The sequence below is a fragment of the Anabas testudineus genome, chromosome 13 (assembly GCF_900324465.2).
Source record: "Anabas testudineus chromosome 13, fAnaTes1.2, whole genome shotgun sequence".
Taxonomy (NCBI): domain Eukaryota; kingdom Metazoa; phylum Chordata; class Actinopteri; order Anabantiformes; family Anabantidae; genus Anabas; species Anabas testudineus.
In genome coordinates this window covers 15,096,850-15,120,664 of record NC_046622.1, presented here as the reverse complement: position 1 = coordinate 15,120,664, position 23,815 = coordinate 15,096,850, and the positions used below count along the sequence as shown (strand labels likewise).

The 23,815-nt window shown below is 39.9% G+C and overlaps 1 protein-coding gene across 4 annotated transcripts in view; it reads right to left on the bottom strand.

The window, feature by feature from the left end:
* gria4a (glutamate receptor, ionotropic, AMPA 4a) overlaps window positions 1-23,815 on the bottom strand; it is a 79,167-nt gene that overhangs the window by 44,545 nt on the left and 10,807 nt on the right. For 3 of the 4 annotated variants that reach the window (XM_026369433.1, XM_026369431.1, XM_026369422.1), the window contains exon 3: window positions 1,334-1,573. In XM_026369433.1, the coding sequence (XP_026225218.1) occupies window positions 1,334-1,573 (240 nt within the window). Of the gene's footprint in view, window positions 1-1,333; window positions 1,574-3,557; window positions 3,640-23,815 lie in introns of those variants that run through there. The other variant, XM_026369429.1, reaches the window with a different exon arrangement.

Below are 23,815 nucleotides of genomic sequence, written 5' to 3'. Positions count from 1 at the left end.
TTGGCCAAGTCACGGTTGAGCACAGCCCAAACTCTACGCATCCATCCTTCGCTCCATTCGCACCCCCCCCCCCCCTCCTTTCCCCTGTTCTCTCAATCCTTGCACCCCCTCTCCCTGCTGTATGCTACTGTATATCCCCAGAGGTCCTCTGATCCCGTTTGTCCTCTTGCACCTCTTCCTGCCCTTTCTCTACTCTCCTCCTTGCATCTTTCCACTTCCCCTGTCTCCTACACCACCCCTCCTTCCCACCCCAGTCTCACACCTACCTTTCATACTTTCTCTCTTTTTGGCTGCTCCACCAGCTCGAATGACCTAACCTGTCTCTCATGCACCCGCTCATCCCTCCTCTTTTGTCCCTCTGCTCTCCCTCAGTACTAACCTAGGTAATTTGGACCAGAGGGAGCATGGCCGAGTCACAGACAGAGCAGACACAACTACACACAGACACACACTAATATACACATTCTTTGCAGCTCGCCCACTCCCCATCACACCACTACACTGGGGACTTTGTGCCATGTTTGACCTGTGTTTCTCTCCCTGTGGCAGGGAATTAGTGTGTATGTGTGTGTGTTTGAGAGAGAGAGAGTGGGAGAGAGACAGTGATAGCGTACTAAGCATTCCCATGACAGTGGTTAGGGGCTGAGGGTTTCAGCTATGCCTGCTCCACTAACTTACGTGCACTGCATGATGGGATGGTCATATTAAAATCAGGTGAATACTGCAAGAGTTAACGCCAAACCCTGGCATTTGACTGACTATAAATTACACCTTTGTGGCACTGGAGCTGTGCTGACCTAATGATAGGATACAACTGTGGAAACAGTCTCTGTACTTTTTTCATGTGCCAACAAGGTCTAATTTGGGCCCTAAATTAAGGCTAAATGATATTGGGTAAATAGACTTTTAAGGAGATGATTATGGTTTGATTGTATTCTTTTGTTCTCAGTGTGTCCCAAACTGAACCCAAATGAACCCTGATCTGTTTTAATCTCCCACACCTAAGTTTTGAATTTTGGCACAGAGATAAAAGACAGCAGATCTACCCACGTGTGTGTTGTTATCACAGCAGAGCTTATGAATCTCTTGTGATGAGAGTTACACCCATTTGCACTGTTATAGTAGACAATAAATGAGGACTATAATGGTGAGTTAAAGCCCCTTTTGCATACTTCCTAAATCCTACGTTGGCCTTTAAAACCAACAAGGAAAGAAAATGGAGCATAAAACAGATGAGACATTGTGAAACAAAGTCTTAGTTACAACAAAACAGTCCTGTTTTTATAGTGACTCTTTGTATGTGTTGTTAACGTATTTGTCAATATGCATTTACCTCTGTCTGTGTCATAAAGGAAGACAAATCGGCTCCAGTCGTAGTGGTCCAACAGTGACAGCAAAGCCCCTCTGATGGATGGCCGGAGCTGCAGAGTGAACTGACCCTCTCCCTCAGTGGGGAAGCTGGGTGTCACTAGGCTGATGTGCAGGGCCCCACAGAACGACGTCAACGTGTTCACAGAGCGCTTGTCATAAAGGCCGAAGATTGCGAAGACCCCCCTTGAATACTGAGAACAGACTGAGGTGAGGATGGAGGAGAAGAGGAAGGACGGAGTGCAGGGTCGGGGATACAGGAAGAAACAAGAAGAAAAAAAGGAGAAGAGAAGGAGAAAAAATGGAAAATGCAAATTTAGACTATACGCTGTTTTTTTTATGCATTGATTTTGCAAATGAGCAAATAACAGGCTGGAATGGAAAAAAAGGACACATGGTCCTTCATTAAATTCACACTGTGGAGTCTGGATAAACATGTCAGCCGTTTTAATGAGCGACAACTTCAGCTTGTGTCAGCTTTACCTTCTCGTTCCTAATTAGACCCACAAACAGCCCATTTTACTGTAGTGTGTGTGAGCAGCCAGAACTGTGTGTCTGGTTTACTAAGCAGTCGAATGAAACCGGGATCAATCTTTAAGATGCACTTGTAAAGAAGTTTCCAACTTTGATTTGATCCAGAACATCGCAAGATGCATTCTTCTCTGCCACCTGACAAACAGTGCATACATAAGTATAACAACATACTATACATTTGCACATATATAGATGGAAATCCTATCATTTAAGCCACTGACAAGCAATTTCCTAATGTTTTCCCACTAGTCAAAACTAGTATGTAAAATTTACAGTTAACATCCATTCAAACACTCAAACGCAAGATAGAAAAAGCCTTGACCGAGCTCACTTTAAATGTGAAGTCATTTTCCACTACAACACAGCAACTCAGTCTTGAAACACCCCGGAGCTTTCAACCATGACAGAGAGGAGAGAGTAAAAAGCACTGACGTATTCCGCTTTTTCGCTTCCACAAAAATCTCTCTTGTGCTTGCGTCTGTCACTCGACCACAAATGTTTTTGAACAAAAAAAAAACAAAAAAAGAACCCTTACATATTCTGACAAATCAACTGAGATGTGCACAAAAACCTTTCACTTTCAAAGATATCGGCAAATGAATCGACTGAAAATGTGTGTCAACTCGTTTGTCTTTAATGTTTGTCTTTGTCTGCCCCCATTTTCTTTCATCCTCCTATTTCATCTTCTCCTTTCTCTCTTTTGCCCCATTCATCCATTCAGCTGGAGTCTTTCAGGCGGGCATGTTTTGAGCTTGAGCTCTATCCTGCACCATAATTCACTCTTCAGCCTGTAATACGTCACACTGGAGTAAACAGGAAAGCAGGATGACTGCAGACTTTGCTTTTGGCAACAACCGACCATCATTCTGTAACCCCCCCCCCCTTCCTTCATCCCTCTTTCTCCCTCTTTTCAACTCCTTGCGCATCAGCTGATTTCATACCTTTTCTTCGTCTCCTCTTCTATTTTCAGGAAGGACAGTGAATCCATCCCATCGCTTTCAGCTTCCACCATATACTTTCCTTAATTTCCTCTTTCTTTCTCTTCCTGTATGACTTCCTCCTCTTTCTGTTTCTCCCTCCTTCTGGGACTCAGAGTAATTCCATTATCAGCTCTAAGCCTCAGTGGGGGTAAACACTGAGGGAGATGCAGCTTTGACGCTTTGGCTTGTGGCAATTAAACAAAGCCGAGGCCCCTGCACCCAAGAGGCGATAAGACAGGGATTTAGTTTCCGATTATGACAGGAGCTAAATGTCTCCAATTCAGAGAACTAGCACACTACGTACTTAGCATGCATCACTCAGCAGAAGCTGAGTCATGGTATCCTTTAAGTCAACGTACTTAGTGCCTTCAGAGATGATTTTTACAGCATTTCCAGGTTTTATTTGTTACTTTTCTCCGAAATAGCAACATGAAGGACAATTATAGAGATCTACACTATGCGTCATAAACTATTTAATGTTTATTCTGTATGTTACCGAGACACCAGACTGGTACCTGGTACTGAAAGAGTGAAGGACTGCACCAAGCTGCAAAGCAGAGACAGCTTTTCAAATCATACTTGACACTCATTTACGATGGCAGCTTCCTGATGAAAAATAGGTATGAGTCTGAAAAAATGATATCCTTACACTGTGTAAGACCTAAATCCACATACCACTGAATTTCTTTGACAGCAGTGTCATGTCATATGCCAGCCCTCTCTCGATTTAAATGAATTTGTGTTTTTGGGATCAGCTGTTTGTGGAAGAGAAAAAAAAAAAAAAAGCAGAAGAAGGCATTTCATATGTCAACTGACTGCTGTTCCCATGCCAACTGATGAGTTTTTCGAAACTTGACTAAAACTACTGACCTAGATGCAGTTTCTGACATCACTGTCTGCAATTTTTTTGCCCACCTCCTGAGTCTTAAGGAAATATTGATAGCCATAATCCCAAACATTGTATTTTTAAACAACTAGACATCTTCAACCATATGCTCTGACACGCACAGGCCCAGAGCACATAACGAAAACCCCCGTGTACGTCTCATTCGTCATTCATCCGCTCTTTGTTTCTCTGTTTCTCTCTTCTGTGTCTCCCTTTTTCCCTTATGTCTTCTGAAGCTGGCTCTCATTTCTTTCTTTCCTCTACATTTCTTTTTCTAATGTATGTCTCGATGGGCTTGTTTCTCTGCAACCCTCTCCACCTCCATCACCACCACCAACCATGCCGCAAGGCTGGAATGTGCCAGACAGTGGCGTCATTGTAATAAAATGTGTGCTAAGCTTGCTTCATAAAGCTTTAATGAGGAGGGGACCAGAGGCACGGTGCATCATCACCACAGTAAAAGCATCGGACGCAATAGGTCTCCTGGGACTTCCTCTACCTCTATGTCTTGTTGCCTCCTACTTGCCTGTTCTCTCAGCACCTCCATATGTTCGATTTTTGGTGTGCAATCTCCTGTCTTTCTCAGGGTTTTAATTGCTCGATCTGTCTATCAAACTTCTCTCTCTCCCTGTGCAGACCTCAACAAAAATCTCTTTCTCCTACATCTGCATTATTCTACACAACCTACACTATCCAACTTCTGGATCCTTACCAGCTTCATCTGCAGCTACTCTTGCCTCTCTCTGATTTAATTCCATTTGTGTTTCTGCATTTGCGAAGCACTCTCAATCATGTGCAGCTGATACGTAGTCTCTGGTATTGTTTGTGTCCACTTTCTCTCGTATTTATCCTATCCTATCTGTTCCTATTTCTTTTTTTCTAGTCTCTCTTCCGACCTCAGGTTTGTATTTTACATGACAGCAACAACAACTGCTTACAGATAAGCTGCAACTGATATCACTGTTGCTATTCTACATACAACTTTTAGACTTTCTGTCCTAATGCTGCAGTTGCCTCCGAACCATTAGCCTGAATAACAACCCTGTAGCTACAGAGATATTCTCCAGACAGCCACTAAACCCCACTGAAAAATGTGGTGAGCTCTCATTATCTGCAGGTAAAGGCTGAGATAAAACAAGCACCTGAGTAAATGAGAAATGCAAACTTGTTTAAAAACCATAGGGTGTATCTTTCCTGACATTGCCCAGGGTCTAGCTACAGTACGGAGGATGAGGAAAGGTAAATGCCAACATTAAGCTTATACAAGGTATGCAGTATAATTAGAGTGAATCTACTGCGTTTCACATGTTAAACATATATATAGTGAAATATTTTACATGATTTACATCAATCCATGGGATTGGTGTCACGTTCAATGATGTAATGCATATCTGAACAATAAGCAATATTTTTTAGTCAGAAGAAACAAGAAAGGTAATGATATTAAAGTCAGAAACTTAATTTTAAATGTTTTTGCATCAGCTTAGATGTCTGAGCAGCATTAATTTGATGAAAAGTCAGTGAAGAGGAATAGGAGGCTCTCCATGCCTCAGTGATTTCAATAGCATAACTCTCACTAGGTAGATGATGCTTTCTGGGTAACACTGCTTATTTGTCCTTTAGTGTTTGATAGCTCCATTCAGCTCCTCAAAACTCTAGCATTATAAAAACAGACAAAAGATCAACTCAAAGTTCAATAATAACGCAGACAGAACACGGTACATTTCTTCATTCAGTCCTAAAAACAAAACAGTTATAACATAATGAGAACACAGAAGCTGATAAAATAGAACATACAATTATTTAATATGACCCTATGGAACAACACGCTTATTAAGTTCTAAGACAACCACTAGCGGCATTCCCTTAAAAGTTCAGTATTTTTCCTGTATCTACTTTAATCAATGATAACGTTTTAGTTAACACTGTGACAGACTGCATAGAAAACACACCAGTGTAAAAGTTATTTTTGCAAGGCGATGAAACGTTACTTTTATACACTCAATGGCGTCCCACCTCATTTAAAGAGGAGCATTTTAGAGACAAGACAGAGCACAAAGTCTGGAGATCAATAGTATCTGGCAGAGAGCTCAGTCGCTGTATGGATTTCATATTTGTTCCTCTACAATATAACACAGACTGTGGCAAAATGGAACAACATCGGGTAAAACATCAGACATTACAAAAGGAACTATGTCAAGCATAATATTTTATGAAACTTGATCATATTTGATTCACTATGATGCTTTTAAAGCATGAGCTAAAAGCCAAAAAACCAATGTTCTTTCGTAGACATATAAAATATAGGACAAAAATAAGAAGGAACAAAGGGGACACTTAAAACCTTTTTTAATTATTGTTCTTTTTTAGTAGCTATCAACATAGTTAAACTTGGTTTAGATTTATATGCTCTAATTGACTTCTATCTAATATAATATGATATGTTTATAATATGAACTATTCCAACATGCAGTGTTGAGCTGCTGAGGCATTAATATTGACACCAGTCCTCCAAGATAAAAGATAAAGCTTGACAATCAATAGTCTGGCAGGGGGGAGTTCAGCCACCTTATGGATTTCATATCTAATCCTGTCCACAAGAACATAGTTTATAAGATAACTGAGCTGCAACAGCTTCATAAACAGGACAGTGATTATTGAGAGTGATAGTGTATTCTGTGCTGTGCTCTATCTGTGTGTTTAGTTGGCTACGCTTGTGAATGAGGCCATTCAAGCCCTGTGTTTGCCTCCTCCGCCTGTCTGTCTTTCCTCTTCACAAATCTGCCTCAAGCAGAGAGGAAAGGGGGCTTCACTTACTCTCAGTAAGGGAAAGGAAGAAGACACAGAGAGGAGGTAGTGCAGGAAGGGAGTATTTCCAAGACCTACAAGGAGCTGTGACAGTGACAAGAGAAAGTTCATTCTACATTGAGAGAAAGTAGACATAGGAGGAAAAAAGAGGGAATTGAATATAATGCTGATGGTATCTGTCTGTAAAGAGGCAGAAAGAGGAAGTGAGTAGAAGCTGCCACACAGGCCAACATAGCAAGTGAACTAAACATGCTCTCACAGCTCATTGAGTGGATAGTATAGTATAGTACAGTTTGGTATAGTGTAATATAGTATAGTACAGTATAGTATAGTATAATATAGTATAGCATAGTATAGTACAGTATAGTGTAATACAGTATAGTACAGTATAGTATAGTGTAATATGGTACACTATAGTACAGTATAGTATAGTGTAATATAGTATAGTACAGAATAGTATAGTGTAATATAGTATAGTATAGTACAGTATAGTATAGTGTAATATAGTATAGTATAGTACAGTATAGTATAGTGCAATATAGTATAGTATAGTGTAATATAGTATAGTATAGTGTAGTATAGTATAGTATAGTGTAGTATAGTATAGTGTAGTATAGTATAGTATAGTATAGTATAGTATAGTATAGTATAGTATAGTATTTTCTTGGGGACACTTGTGACTAAATACTAGACTGAATATGAGGTCAGAGGTGAGGGGACAGCAGGAGAAAAGGCTCCTGGGTAAAACCGCCGCTCCACTGTCACTTCTTTATTCTCTTTGATTCCACTGTTTCACTTCTTTTCAACTCTTCTTACTTCCTCCTCTATACCTACATTACCTCCAGGCCTCATCCCTCAGGCTGCATGAATACATCTTCTAAGAGCACTGATTGGGGGAAATGAGGGCAGGTACCCAAGAGGGTGGCAGTTATCTCTATTGCCTTTGGTGATGTCGCTATTAGTAAATACTGCATGGTAATAGTTGCTGACTTATGACTTCCTGCTTTCAAATAAGAAAGCAGAAAAAAAAAACATCAAAAAAGAGGAAATCACCGGCAGTCAACTACCCAACTGTGCAAGTTCTCACTTGATATTTTTTATTAAATTATTTTTTTTACAACTGGATATGATGAGCTGAAGTAAGAACTGTTACAAAGTGTATGGAACTTTAAAGGCGGTGGGGATGTAATGATTTCCACATTGTTCACAAAAGTAAATGTAAGGCTGAAAAAGAGTATAAATACTGGTTTTGAACATGTCTCGAATCGAGTTTCCAGCCGGCTTTTACATTATTTTGTTTTTCTTTGGCATGGTATCCTACAGTATGCCTACTCATTTACTTATTTCTCTACTTGTTTTCTTCTATTGATTTATTAACTGTGCAGGAATACAAGTCCTCAGAGATGTGTATATTTGCTGCTGCTATGATAATGGCTATATGTTTGCAGTATAATAAAATAAACTAAAAATATTTTTATATGGTTGAATAAAGTTGCAGGTCTATCCAGTAAAATATAGATTTATAAAGAGCTAATCTGTTCTTAAGGTAGTTTATCAGCATAATAGGTGCCACTATTAACTTGCAGTTGAACATGATAGGAATCTGCTAATCGTTTACTGACAATACATTTAACTTGTTTTCCATAGGTGACTTCTCTGTGCACATGTTTACTGAACTATAATTTCAATAACTCTTCAACTTTTAGCAAACTGCTATAGTTTATAAAACCCTCATCTTTAAGCTCGCAATGCTCCACTATACTTTTTTATTTATTATGTTTGGTTATCAATGTCTTTATACTATGCCTGATGTAATAGAGAGAACTGCTCAAATACAGTATTAACTAGGAAAGACTCCAGCCTTTTAAACAAGTGGTTTAAAAACTATTGCTTTATTTCCTGCTTGTATGAACAGTGGAACTGATCGACTCAGACTGAAACATGATGTAAATTCTACTGGCAAACAACATGCCTATAGAAGAATTAATATTATTTTGACCCTGTGCTTTCTAAATACCAAACAGGGTATAAAAACTGTGAAAATGACATTTCATAAACATCCACTGTGAACGATGGAAAAAAAAAATGTAACAAGAAAATGGGAGCGAGGGAATTACATGCAAAAGCAACTGAACATTTATGTTGGTTGTAATTGGTACTATCTCAGTCCAATGAGCCATGAGTACGCTCAAACAGCATTTGGTATCCCTTCCTTTTCTGTAAAGTCATAAGGAAATTAACACATTTCAGTGACATCTCATTAGTGCCCCAAGTTCATATCTCTTAGCTCAGCACATTAGAACATCAGACTCATCTGGCTCATCACATACGCCGTGACAGAGTTGAGGCCCATTGGTGCTTTTCTATCATAATGACAAAAAGAGCCTCCTATAACCAGTGGAGCTCCTACATGCCTCGAGGGGCAAGTGAAGTAAAGTGGTTCAATCTATTGCATGTTAAGCACCTGTCGCACCATATTCAGACGATTTCAGGTAATTAACCACAAGCTGGATCTTCGGACTAAAGATGTAATGCAGCATCTACAGGACACATCATTTTCGTAATGGTCATATCTGTAAGATTATCTAGAAACACTTCAAATTGTAGCCTCTCTTCCCTTGCACTTGTGTTCCTTGTATTACTGAGCCTGGCAAAAAGAGGATCATGGCAAAACTGGGTTCAGAGCACCATGCATTCACACACAAACACATACACTTACAATATAGACAATATGTTCAGAAACATTGTCTCACCAGTGAGGTCTGCAGCTGCAGAGATTAAAGATAGCAGGAGAGTGAAAGAGGCAGGGAAATTAAAAGAGCTTGATAAGAGAGAAAAAGAGAAGGAACCTACATGCCACCTGTCACAGTGCTACATTATGTACCCCTAGGAAAAAGTTCTTTAAACAGGGCTAATCTGTATGTGCACAAGTGTTCGTGTGTGTGTGTGTGAGAGAGAGAGATGAGAAAGATAGAGAAAAAGATGTGACAGAAAGCCTTTTTACTCAAGTCATCTTTAAGCACTATGAACAGTAGCTAAAGCCCTATGGGCCTGTCCAGTACGAACACAGTCATTCATCTCATACAAACACACACACACACACACACACACCACACGCACACACACACACGAGCGCACACACACACACACACACACGCACACACACACACTTGATATCAAAACCATTCATCACAGCAGACAGGGGGAGAAGGAGATGAGAAGAAAGTGAGGAGGGGAGGAGAAAGTCACTGACTGTGCTAGACTCATACTGTATGAAAGTGCTGTGCTTTTATCTTTCTCCAAGGGAACGATCACACAGAGAAACGTGCAAAAACCAACACTTTCCTATGATACAGAACACTTGGAATGCATTCCTCTCTTGTGATGGTCTTTATTTTTCCTTCCTTGCAGTTCTGTAGTCATGCATAAACCTTCAGGCTTTCTCATCTGTTCAACCGCACACTTGGGCTCAAAGGCCAGAAAGCAAGTTTGCACCACATGCTTCACATATGGGGTTTTGTGTGCTACAATTGCACAGAAAGCTAACTAGGGCTTAAATATTACAGTGTGTACATGGCAGCAATGCTGAAAATGTAAAAAAAAACTATTTCTAACAAGAAACGGTTCAGTTCTGTGGACTCAACTGTGCATGTACGCCCCAAGCTTCTCCCTGTCCAACCTCTGAGAGAAAGTAGAAGGGGTATATCAACAGAGTGGATAGGGTTACAACATAGTCCATGTTCATCCTTTGCTGCTGATGGACAGGAGTTCTAATTACTATACAATACAATAATTAAAAGTATTTGTCACTTCATCATCATATGCTGTTCTGGGCCATATGTTGAATCAGATGCTGCTGCTGCTTTTCTTCAGAGGACAGTTTTAAAAGCATCGACTTCAAAATGAGGTACATTTTATCAATCTGAATTCCAAAGGCACTACTGACAATCTTTGACAATAACATGTATGAGTAAAGAGGGAAGTACTGAGTTTGAAATGGGTGGGAATGTTGATTGCTGTATTGCTATAAGCACAAAGAATGTGAGAATACAACTTGATGACATGTTGTAAAAAGTAATAAAAATATGTCCTTGTCTCTGTGTGGATGTGTGTGTGTGTGTGTGTGTAGCAGAGACACACAGCTCGGTGTGTATGCCCTTCCAAATGAGTCGGTCCACAGTGATTGAGTGTGCTCACAAGATAAACACAGCAGTAATTTACCAGAGGAAATGACATCCCACCACCCATTCCTCCTGCTGTCTCACTCCTCACCTCGCTATACCTCATTCTTCCCTCAGTCCATCCATCTCACTCTCGTGCTTGTCTTTTTCACCCTCACTCTCCATCGTCTGGCCGCTCATCTCCAGCTTGCTGCACCCTACCATTCAATCCAATTCCGTTTGACACGTTTTGATCGGATTATGCCAATTCGGTTCGATTCAATTCGAACACACTCATCTTATTTTATCTTACATGTTGGGTGTCTGTGGTGCAGGAGGTAGAGCCAGTTTCCTACTGATTGTATGATTGGTGGTTTGAACTCCGGCTCCTTGTGCCCACATGTCGATGTGTCCTTAAGCAAGACACTGAACCTCAAATTGCTTCTGATGGCCACGCATTACACAGCAGCGCCACGGTTATTGGTGGAAGACCAAGAGGCAAATTGTAAATTGCTTTGTCTACTATGGTGGAAAAGTGCTATAAAAGGGTTGTCTGTGCTTGTCCAGCTAATTAAAAGCAAATACAAGATTAAAAGGTAGGTGTGAAAAAATACTAATAATTAATAATAAAAAATAGATAAATAATAATAAATAATTCTGGGGAAAAGCATCAGTTATGACTTATGTATTACTTTACTGCTATTATAAACTCTAGCAAGTCCTTATTTTAGTGTTGTTTATAGTTTTATTCGTTAGTCATGCAGTCAGCTCAAAAGACATCATGTGCTGTGGAGCCATTCAGTTACTTTTACTGTACCTACTTAGCTGCTCCAATTGACACAGCCTAGTCTGACAATTAAAAATAGGCATTGGAAAGATGTTTGAAGTATGTTGTTCAGCTGTGAATGCCTGCGCATACAGTCAAGCTAAAACCTTCTCCGCTGGCCTCTTAGCCTCCTTGCAATGAAAAAGATGCTCGCTTCTTAAAGTGCTAAGAGCTGAGCATATTTTTACTCAATGTGCCAGTGTGATTAAAGTTAAAAACCAATTTTACCCAAAGAGGTTTGTGCTTCCAGTACTCTCATATCGTCTCATAGCAACAGTAAGAACCATGACTAGCACTTTACCCAAGCATCTGCTGAGTGTTGCTGCTAGCTATAAAAAGAGGTGCTTGGTGGACACAAGCCCTAAGCACCTCATATCTCTCTTAGAATGAGCAAAGACAGCAATTTAATTAGGAGTACCAAATCCTATTTGTCTGTATTTATCCTATTTCAGTGATGTGCCAACTGCTCCTGCAGACACTGAATCTCTGGAGCATCATTTCATAGCTGACCCTGCAGTCCTGGACCTGCTGTAGCATGTCACACAGATCAGTGACATATCGCTGACTTTGAGTGAGTTAAACATGTCATCTGTACATTTTGATACTCAAAGATACAAGTCCTTATATGATTTGTCGCTTTCAGAGTCAAACACAGTTTAATAAAGTCACGTCCCTTCTTCTGGATAAGAAGTTGGGGTAAATGACTATCCTACTGTGCCATGAAGGCTGTTGGGTACTATAATTCAGCGTTTATCTGGTACACATATAGGAAAATAACACTGTATTCAGTCATAGAAGACTATTTAGTGGCTACTGTGTCTTGTTCAAAGTTTATTTTCTGATTTTAGCCTTATTAATCAAGATTGTCTTGACCAGCATATATATGAGTGAACAGCATGTTTTTAGTGATGACTGATCAAACCTTTTGGAATTTAATCTAATTTATTTATTAATAAAAAAATCTCTTCAAGTTGTTCCATAGCATCTCTATTGGGTTGGGCTCTGACACTCCACTCCACTCCTTCACCTGACGTACAGACACTTACCCATTTTTCTGTAGCATTTTTTTTTTTACACTTGAAATTAATCTCCTCCCTAATCACTGCAAACTGGCCAGGTCCTGGTGCAGCTAAAAGCAGGCCCAAATAATGATGTTTCCTCTACCATCCACCGAATGTAGTGCTGTTTGTGCTTTTCAAATAGTTCAATATAGTTTCATCAGTCCACAAAACATTTTGGCAATACCACTGTTTAACATATTTTTCCACTAGCACTATGTGGTTTTTATGGTTGTTCTCAACAAAGACATGAAAGGTCTGAATTTTTGTGTTATTATTTTAGGAACATTATATTTGTTAATACTTGTGACTTAGATGAAAATCAGAATCAATCACGTTTAATGACAAATGAATGCTAATCCAAAAGGTTCACATACTTTTTTGCCACTGTACCTCATCTCCAGCTGGAGAAATATTCATCAAACAAGCTTAAAGATTATATTAATATTTTAACATGCATTAACAATTAATTGAAAGTTATGCATCACATGATTGGGAAAACTGCCTTCAAACAGCACTATTATTGATTTCACTATTTTGTTCAGAAATGCTAAAATAAAATCATTCATGGCTGCTCAAAAATACATATTGTGATGTCCTGCGGGATTAGCATCAGAATGCAGCTGCATCCCTGTCTTCCCTCCCTGGATCATATGGGCCACATTTAAATGTGTATCTGGTTATACTGTAAATAATGGTTTATGGTGATTTTCTGATGGTGCTGACTGCTGCTACCAAATCAAATGACAATCATGTTATTGCTTATGAAACACATATATGAATTTAAGGTTGTTGCAACATATGGATCACTGTTAAAGTTTAAAGTATATAAAAAGAAAAACTGAACATGGGTGGGAGGAGGTTGTGATATTGTTTAGACTTGTTTACCCAACACTGTGATTGCCTTAATTCTGATGTGCACCTGCACACAACACTCTGACTGATTAATGCTTGATGAAATGATGTAATCAGTAATATTTCAAATTGCCGCAGGCAAAGCTGTCAGATGTATCTGTTGCTGCATTTATGTCCTGGACTTTCAAAACCATTTAGCTCAAATGGTTTAGTAAGGCACACATAATGTAAAAAAAAAAAGAAAAGACAAGATAAAGGAAAATGAAAGAAGGATAGATGAAGAGACAGAGACCTTTCTCTCTCTTTGTTCCTGTGAGTGTCTACAGTTCAGTTTCAGTTCCCCTGGGAGTCTCCTTACACAGACACACTGCAGGGTAGCAGTACAGTGAACAGTCCATGTCCCTAAGCTAAAAGTCGAACTCTGCTAAAAGCTAAACACACTGTCTTATCCGCCAACACTGTACACTTTTAAATTTCCCTCTTCCCTAGAGAAGGGCCAAGGTAACCTTAGAAAAAATTCATAGCAACAATGATACGTATTGTGCTGACATATCAACAAACAAAAGTCATAATTGAGCAAAATCCCCAGTTGCATAGTTGTAATTAAAAGAGCTGTGTCCATGTCTCACTAAACCAACCCATACACAAAGGAAAGGCTCTCTCATTTCCTGCAGAAACCTTTATATTTCAGTCACTGGTAGGCTTTCTACTTATGGTGTTAAACTGACATCTGAAGCAAATCTGTGAGCCTAATCTATTTGGTAGGTTGTCCTTGGTTTGCAAGTCCAGATTTATGTTGGCCTTTCTCAGTTAAAGGATAATGAATTGGTTTCAAAGGTCGTCCCTAATGGTGGCTGAGTACTCTTTAACCCCCTTTCCCTTATAAAATATCTCCATTTACATTTTAGCCTTTTGCTGAGGCTGTCATCCCGAGAATTACAATGAGTTAGACTTTCAGAATGATAGTCAAGCATTTTGAGCAACAAGAGACCAGGAACCTGAAGTTATTAATATAACTGTCAAAATGCTGGGGTGACTTGACTGAGCTAACATGTTTAAATGTCAAAGTGAAACCACTTGTAGTGGTATATTTAAGTGAGAGAACTGTGACCAGACGATGCCTTGTTCAAGTGTGGTAGGGAAAAGCTAAGGTTGTGCGAAAAAAGCATCCAATGAATGCATAAGTGAGGGTACATGTGTGGAAATAGGAGCATTACTTGACCTGCACTTGGTTGCACACTTGTAAACTTCCATACTTATTTAATAAAGACCATGTTAACGCTGAAGTCCACTTTTCCATTAAAACATGTAAAACAATAAAGCCTCTGCGCTACTATTATTAATTTTGTCAATGTTTGCTGTCTTATGAACATAAGCACAATGCATAATTTCAGGCACAGTCATCGATTTTAGTAAAGATATTAAAGATATTCTTATTTGGAGACTCTAAATGTGTGTATGGTTGTCTGTCTCTGTGTGTCAGCGCTATGATAGACTGTGAGGGTGTAGCTGCCTCTTACCCAGTGACCGCTGGGATTGACACCAGAAACCTTGCAGCATTATAACAGGAAAAGCAGTTAAGTTAATGGACAAATTAAAGAATGGTGTTCTTACACTTAATGCGAGGTGGGAAAACACTTTTCTTAAGTGTTGCACATCTCCAGTTTGCCACAGTTAAAATTGATAACTCATAACCTACAGATCTAAAGAAGCTTACCGTTTTGAATAAAACATAAATGCTGCTGAATGATCAAATGCATGTTTACCTATGAGATTGTGTTTACAGCGTGAGTGACAATACACACCTTTCTATTTGAGTGTTTTCTGTGATTTATGCTTTTTTTTCCCCCTCCGGGTCGCGAATGTAATGCCAAGGATTTATCTATTCAATACAATGAATAAAAAATTTTATCACAGCACCAGAGTGTCCTAGTTGGAAATGCTTTCTGAAATGCATTTCTCCTCGACATAGAAATTGTGCAACAAGCAATTCGAGCAAGTTTTGTTTTTAGACACTGCAGCAGTTAAAACTGCGGTTTTCAATTAGAAGTTCAGCCACATGCATGTGAAACAAACACTCGGCAAAGGAAAGACACAAATAGATATAATTTAGCCCAGTAAGTTCAGTAAACATAATCAATTTACAAGTAATTGGCTTGGGAAGTTGAGCCAAACCAGTGACGAGGGCTAGTAGAAGAATACTTTATGTCAGCAGAAAGCCTCTAGCTGTTGGCCAAGTCTGCTTTACAAGGACTTTGTCATTATGAGTCTACTTTATACAGCTACAGCAGGAGGTAGCTTATTATCTCTATACAACAAATCATCCTCAAACAAGCAATAACAACTTCTTTTATGCATATTTTGCTATACGGGCTTCATATCTTTTTGCATTTAGGTGGCAGTGTTAATTTAATTCACTGGTGATTCTCTACCAGACAAGCAGCATTTCGGTGCTGTGTAATAGAATTTGTTAAGTGGTCAGACACACTAATTTCCCTATAGCAGTAACCATGCTATATATACATACACCGCTGGGCCTATACACACACACACATTTACCACATACACACACATTCAAAGCCTTATCTGTACATCAAGCTTTCAGGAGCAGTGTTTGACTCGGTCTCTCTCTTTCTTGAAGCTAAGCTGTTTGCATGATGATAACCGCTAACAAACAGGGCAGATAATTGCTCTCACAAAGTGAAATATGAATGTGCAAAGAGATGTGCACGATATAAACAACTGCTGAGATGGACAGATGGATGAACATGAATACACAAACACGCATAGAAAGATTACTTTGCTGCTTCTAATCTTGCTGAACAAAAATACTTTATTCTTTTCTATTTGTTACAATTAATGATGAAAGACATGTTTCCAAAGCTTAATGTGTAGATAGTGTCACATGTGGCTATCCAGTATCTCTTTCTCCCAGCTGTCATTTTCTCTTGGTTGGCAGGATTGTATGTGGCGTTCACAGCTGGCAAACACTCAAGTCCAGGAAACTTAGCACGCAGAAGTCTTCTCATGAAAAATAGATTTGCTAAAAAGCATATCATCTATACTCCCCAGTTCTTTTTTTTTCCGAGTTGTTTATACAAAACTGGAAGTTGTTTTTAGCAGTACGTAGACTAATAACATTCTCATCGTTTTAAGTATCCCATATGAAGTGGAAGGCTGCTAAATCTTAGTATATCATAGTCACTTTTCAAAAGTAACAGCTGTGTTACTTGCAGGTTTTGGTAAATGGGTGATATACAGGCTCCAATGTAAATTATACCCAAAAAACAAGAACCTGAACTTGGTACTTATAACAGTTAAAGACAAAGCCGTGTTCAGATAATACGTCTGATTTAAAACACTGAAAGAGCTCTTGACCAGGACTAGGTTTGAGGCATCTAACTCAAGTACAATATTACAAGTGGAAGTCACTAACTAAACCACATAGTGGTTTCTGGTAATAATTAATAGTTTCACATGCAAATCCAATTAAAACATTTTGGTAAATTAGCAATATGCACCTGGATAGAGCTTTTAAATAAACCTTACTCTGTATTCACTTCCAAATACATAATCATGTAGATTCCTATCGGGCTGACGCTTGTCTCCCAATGGCCCAGTAGAGTTGTGTGTCACAAGCGCTGTCCATGGTACTGATTCTGTAAACTGCTTCAATTGCTCCGGATTGCACCACTGTTCTTGCCGGTATTCCTGCCTGTCACCACAATAACGGAAGTCATCAGTCGTACCCTATTTGCCTTGTCCCTGCTGCAGCTCATGTTCGGGTCAAGATATTGCTGCTGGCCTAGTTTGCCGGGTGGTTTCTACGTCTAAGCCATGATCCAAACTTAGCTCTTCTTCCACAAATGTCTTTCTAATAACACGGAGTCATTAAGAAAGGCTGTATTTCAGTTTAAGGTAACAAGCCATATCTTGAGTGTACTGAGCTACTCTTTCTTATGTATATATGTATGTGAATTTTACTACTGTACTACGAGCAACAGCAGTTTTCTTCATTAGCATATTCAGCCCTGCATGATCTTTTGCCCATGAACAACAGAACCTCAGTCTCTGCGTCTCTCCCTCTGCAAATCTATTCTCCCTCTCTCGCCTTCTCCCCAGACGACTGCTCTGACGATATTACCTTCCCATATGGAGAATATTACTCTACTATGCCATCTGTACTATCATCCTAACATCCCCCTGAGCGTGTGGCAGTGTGTGTGTCTGAGTGTGTGTGTGTGTGTGTGACAATCAGAGCCTGTGGGAGCATGAGTGAAAAGAGTATGACGTGTATGTGTGAGAGAGAGAGAGAAGTTAAGTGCATGTGCACTGGTGCCAATGATTCAGAGTCTGTAACACTGCCCTGATAAGATGTGTAATAATCCATAGTTGATGCACTGTGTCTGTGAGAGTGTTCATAACATGACTTTCTCTGTCTTCAGAAACACATTGTTGCTTTCATGCAACTGCAGACAATTAAACATTATTTTCAAGATCATATCACAGACAACAATATGTGTTATCACACACAGAAAGTGTGATGTGATTATTTATAGATGTGATTCCTGTATATTAAATGGCATATTATACAATGTACTATCACATGCAAAGCTCTAAATTGTATCTCCTGGTAAGCCGAAGAATTGCCTTTGTCTTCATTTCTCTTCCCTCTCATCCTCTCCACCACCTCCCTTTCCATCCTCAAGCAGACACCAAACGTATTACTGACCCAAATCTTTCCTTTCCAGTCTCACCTACTGCCTTACAAACACAAAAGCTGTCCGATACCATATTCATCTTCTCTCTCAGAAATAAATAAGTAAAAAAGACTCGTCCATGGTCGTGGCTCTCTGAGGCTGTACTTAAGCATGATGGTGCTTTGAGTGAAATGCTAGCATCAGCACCTGCTCACAATAATAATGGTAACATCGTGTTATTTCACATGCATAATGTTACTAATTAGCACTAAATGCAAGTAGTAGTAGGGAAGTAGGTAGAAAGAAAGAAAGAAATAAAGTAAAAGACTAATCACAAAAATGTAATGGAGAAAACAGGCACTATTGTGACACACAAACAAACAACACACTCCTACACACAGTTTGACATTTACCTATGGGAGCTGTATATGTGTAATTACTAACTGTACCTTGACAGCTATAGCAATCAAGGGCTTCAGAGTGCAGTGTTTCCCTCCATCTGCTCAGTCAACTGGCAATAATAGCTGCTAATGAATGCTATTTACAGTAGCCACTTAGCATGCAGTATGCACTGTAGATGGATAGATGGACACACACCATGGACGGAAAGGCAACATTTTATAAATAATACATATTTTTAGGATATTCCACATACTGACAGAGCCAATATAGACTATTAGCTAAATGTGGAATGAGCAGCGAGCAGTGCCCTCTAACTTCAGAAAATTAGAGGGGGGGGGGGGGGGGAAAAACAACAGCAGTGGGGTCCTTCAGGCAGTTGGTGATCCCATTTAGTAAGCACCCTCTGGTGACTCCTCCAGCTAAAACGGCCCCAGATGGGACGGCTTTGACCTTGTTTTGAACTCATTCTGCACTGCCAAGAGGTAATATGGATGCTCAGCTAGTTTACATTTCCTAACTCAACGTCTCCCTTAATGGAGTCGTCACAGGAGCAAATTTGTGACTATGACTATTGCACAGGCACGTTTGACACACACAGGTTGACAGATCTGACTGCTCTTCAATGCTAAGTGTGAGACGTTCTTTTGAATTGGTCTCAAATCACCTGCTTTTGTTTTGTTTTTTTACAATTAGGAGAAACATATTGTGGTGAATTGTCAATTAAATGGTAAAGAGCTCTACTGTCCATGAGTATTAGTGTTGCCAATGTTACTGCCTGTGGAGAAATTCTAATTTCTAATTTGAAAAATATTTGAAAAATATGATTATTAACTACAATTTGTCTTTTTGCCCCAAACTTCTTAAATGTGTCATAGATGGGCCAGTGGAAGAATCGTTTGGTTACTGCTCCTGATTCACAATAGCCCTTAAAATCACAGTCATTGCTCACAGTCACACAGGTTCATGGGCACCCACCATTAACAGTGAGCACCCAAATCATTTGCAGGGTTATAATATATTTGATTGATTTGTTAATGTAATGCATTTAAGTATAGGCAGCATTTTAACGTTGTAGCTGGCAGAGGTGAAGCAACTACTCAAAATGTCAAAGAGTTTCAACTATGAGCTAAATCTGTCTGCTCCTAGGTTTTAGGTTTAGTGAAGAGAATTATTTAGAAGCCCATCGTGATATTTCTGCATTATTATTTGCCATATGGTTGAATTAATTATAGGGTTGTTTATCTCACACACTCTGAAGAAATACCACTGCATATCCAAGAAGCTTGAGCTTCTTCTGCAGCTTGGTTAAAAGGGTAGTGTGTGGCTTCCCAGCACTGTTCACTGTGTTTTGGTTTGACAGGCTTCTCTGTGGTTAGAGAAGAAGAAGAAGAAGAAGAAGAAGAAGAAAAAAACTCCTCGGCAAACTCCTTGTGCGGCAGCAAATGGTGCCATGGGGAGCTCTGCCACACTGCTGCCTCAGAAGTAGAGAGAAAGAAGGCTAGAAAGACAAGAAAGGTGTTGGCTCGGCCACGAAAAACCTGCTGTGCTGCTACCAGGGTGGAAAAAACACACACTAGCCACAGGAGTGCAGCAATCACAAATGTCCTCCCAGCACACACACACTGAATAGCTTGTGGTTTGTATTATGATGCAGGGATCTGGTATCATGTTTCTATACTTGTGAAGATAAGAGGGCAGACACACAGAGTGCTCATGGGTAAAAATAGAAACAAGGGAGTGTCCATCCATCACTGTGAAAGCCTGAAGGGCCGGATCGATTGTGTGTGGGTGTGTGTGTGTGTGTGTGTGTGTGTGTGTGTGTGTGTGTGCGTGTGCGCGCGCACGTTATTTGATGCACTCCACTACCTCAGCCAGAGGAAAGCCAGGATGTGATGGGAAACCCATGATGTGACTTCTGAAACACACACACACACACACGCTCTGACACACAGACGCATGAACACACACAGGTAAACCAGTGAACTTAAGGAGATAAATACCAAAGCCATCAGAAACAAATTGACCTCTGAGACCAGTAAACACATAACCCAGAACATATCCAAACATACACAGAAGCCATCCCTCTGTCTAACATAAAGGTTAGATTACTTGCTGCTGCTGTGTGTGCGTGTGTGTGTGTGTGTGTGTGTGTGTGTGTGTGTGTGTGTGCGTGTGTCTATGCTGATGTGTTCATGCATGCCTGCTCTCCCTGCTTCTCCCATGATAATTGCCACAGACTGCATAATTAGTTATTTTCTTCTATTGCCATGAAAGCCTTTCCCTCTCTTTGCATGAGCCCTACTCTTGCCCTGATCAGTTTAATAGCCTTTTTGCTTCCTCCTCTGTCTCTTCCTATTTGTAAGTGTGATGAATTACCTGCTGGTTACCTGGAAATCTATTACCCTCGCTGAATACCAATGGGCCATTAGAGATAAATTGGTTCAAGCCTGACAGCGGCTTTGAGGTTTGGGAGAGTCTTAATGTTCTCGATTTGCAAACATCTTTTGACCAATGTAGAATAACTTACATATGTATAAACACACAGCTGGAACTCATGGCCAAACTGTTGCCTTTGTGTGTGTGTGTGTGTGTGTGTGTGTGTGTGTGTGTGTGTGTGTGTGTGTGTGTGTGTGTGTGTGTGCGTGCGTGCACAAGTGTGTGTGTGTGCATTTGTTCCCATGGATTTATGATGTGGATGAAAGGAAGGGCATTAGTTAATATTGATGAGAGCTGCCACTCAGTCCTTCTCACTGAGGCTCACTTAGAAATGAGAGGCATGACCTTTAGACACACACACACACACACACACACACACACACACACACACACACACACACACACACACACACACACACACACACACACACACTAACAAGCATGTAGAAATGCACACAAAGCATAAAATGGAACTATTACCACTCTGCACCTTTAATTAGACAAATCTAGCATCTATGTGTATGTGTGTGTCTACTGTACATGTGTATCCACTGCTTTTCCACTTCAAACAGCTGTTTGAGGGTTAATACTTTGGGGTTTTGGGGTTCAGTTTTACACTAAGATTAGAGTAGGGGAGACGTGATGACGTAGTTTTAGGTACAACGTGTTCTTCAGCAGCCAATGTGCCACACCACATGCCACTTAACAGCTGAGAGTAATGGGAGCAATGACAGACAGAGGTGGGGTGTGAGAGAAATAGAGTTTGATGGAAAGGTGAAACCAAAAGATAAATGCAGCGTCTGAATCAGGGAAATTGATGCAGTTAGAAATAAAGAAAGGAGGAAATGCAGAAGAATGAAACCACAAAACAGCATGTTTGTGTTTGTGATGATGTGAGAGTGCATGTTTGTGCTCATAAGCATGAAAAAGCAAAGTGAGAGGAATGAAAGAACAAGAGAGAAGAAAGTCTGCAAATGGGAAATACTTTGATCAGGACATGAAAACAACTGCAGCTAAGCCGAGAGAGTGAAGACCAACACAAAGACGTCACAGACAATTACCGCAGCCATTCAGTATAAACACCACTGTGCTTCGCTAAGGCGACACGTAACACTTAAAATCCGCTGTCATCTTTTCTCACGCTTTTCATCTTCCAAAAACGCTAGAGCATGAAAAACAAACACAGAGGGAAGTGACATTTTTGGCTGTTTACAGCGCAGCTATCATGCCCAGTGGGGAATACAGGGGTCTTAATGAAAAGCATTAGCCAGACAGAGGCAGTTAAGGCACTTAGGGTGTGGGTACAAGTCTGTAGGTGTGGGTCAGGTTAAAGACACACAGTGTGCCTTTTATTCCAGTTAAGTCAGAGTACCTGAAGGGAACATAGCTATTCATTAAGACGCAGTGCATGGTCTAACAATATTATCCACCGTTCATCACTACAGGCTCTGACAACCAGGCAATAGAATACAGCACTGACGGCAATCTGAATGCTTCTGATTGACAACAGCAAGTTAATTAAAATGTTTTTGTTTTTTTTTTCTGTTGCTTTAAAATCACTTTGACAAAACACTGCAGCATCTCCCCAGCTTCCGGGTTGGTATTCTGTAAAACCTGCAATAAGATTGTCTCACTCTGTCTCATCTTGCCTGAAGGAACTGCAGACCCACAAAAAAAAAAAAAAAAAAAAAAGAATTTCATTAAGATGAGATTCAGTGCAGCTTTAGTGTCAGTATTAGTCTCTACCCCTCATTGTAAAATACTGCCAACTGACATGTTTAGCCCCGAAATGCTAGTGACGTTCTTTAAAAACCCTGGCGATCTATATTGTAGTCCCAGTGAACCACAGCAGTTGCAGACTGAAATAACACGACGAGTTGAAACGCATCAGAAATCCCTGTAGAGCTGCAGGGAACAGCAGACACAGTTGATATTTATCTTTGGATTCATTACCACAAGTTAATAAATGAATATAGAAACACTGGTTATAGCTGTTTGTAGATGATACTTTGGCATAACTGTTGGCAAACATGAAGTCTAATGCTGCCTGTGTGCACCATAGCCCTCAGCTATTGCTAGTGCAGTCAGATGTCAGCTTTACTCCCTGGCAGCGGATGTTTTAATGAAATTGAGACACACTGAGAAACAGTCTGTTTTGTTGTACCACTAAATGAAATCAGATTACCTGGAGCAAATGTGCAGGTTCATTGAGACATGCAGCGTGGCCTAATAATATCACTTGCTGTTTGGTCATTACTGCTAGGAATAAAATGACGCATGAGCCACCGTGCACATGCCGTATGAACTCACCGGATACTCGCTGGTGACTAAAGGGAAATCAGAAAAAAGGAAAAACTGAGACTGTGGCGAGGTATTCGAGCAAAAATGCATGTGCATACAGTTATGTTGCTAATGCAAATCTATTCTTGGTTACTTACTCCGTGTGATGATGTCAGTCAAATTGAGTGACTAGATGAAATGAGAGACATCTTTAAACCTCTTAATAGAGATTATGAGGTGTTAAGGTGCAATTCGCAAATGAAATTAAACAGCTGTAATGGAATCTCGAGCTAACTCAACTAAATTTAAACATTTACCAAATGGTTATTACTAAATGGTGACTAACAAACGGCATAAGGCTGTGGTAAAGGTAGCTATAAATGGGAAAAGTTGAAATTAAATTAATTTATTACTGGTATGCTATTAGCTCTGTGCTAGAAAATGATTAGATGATAGTCTAAATGGCAGGGAAAGCATTTCAGGTGGCTATCGGCCTCATCACGCACTTTCAGTAATATGAAT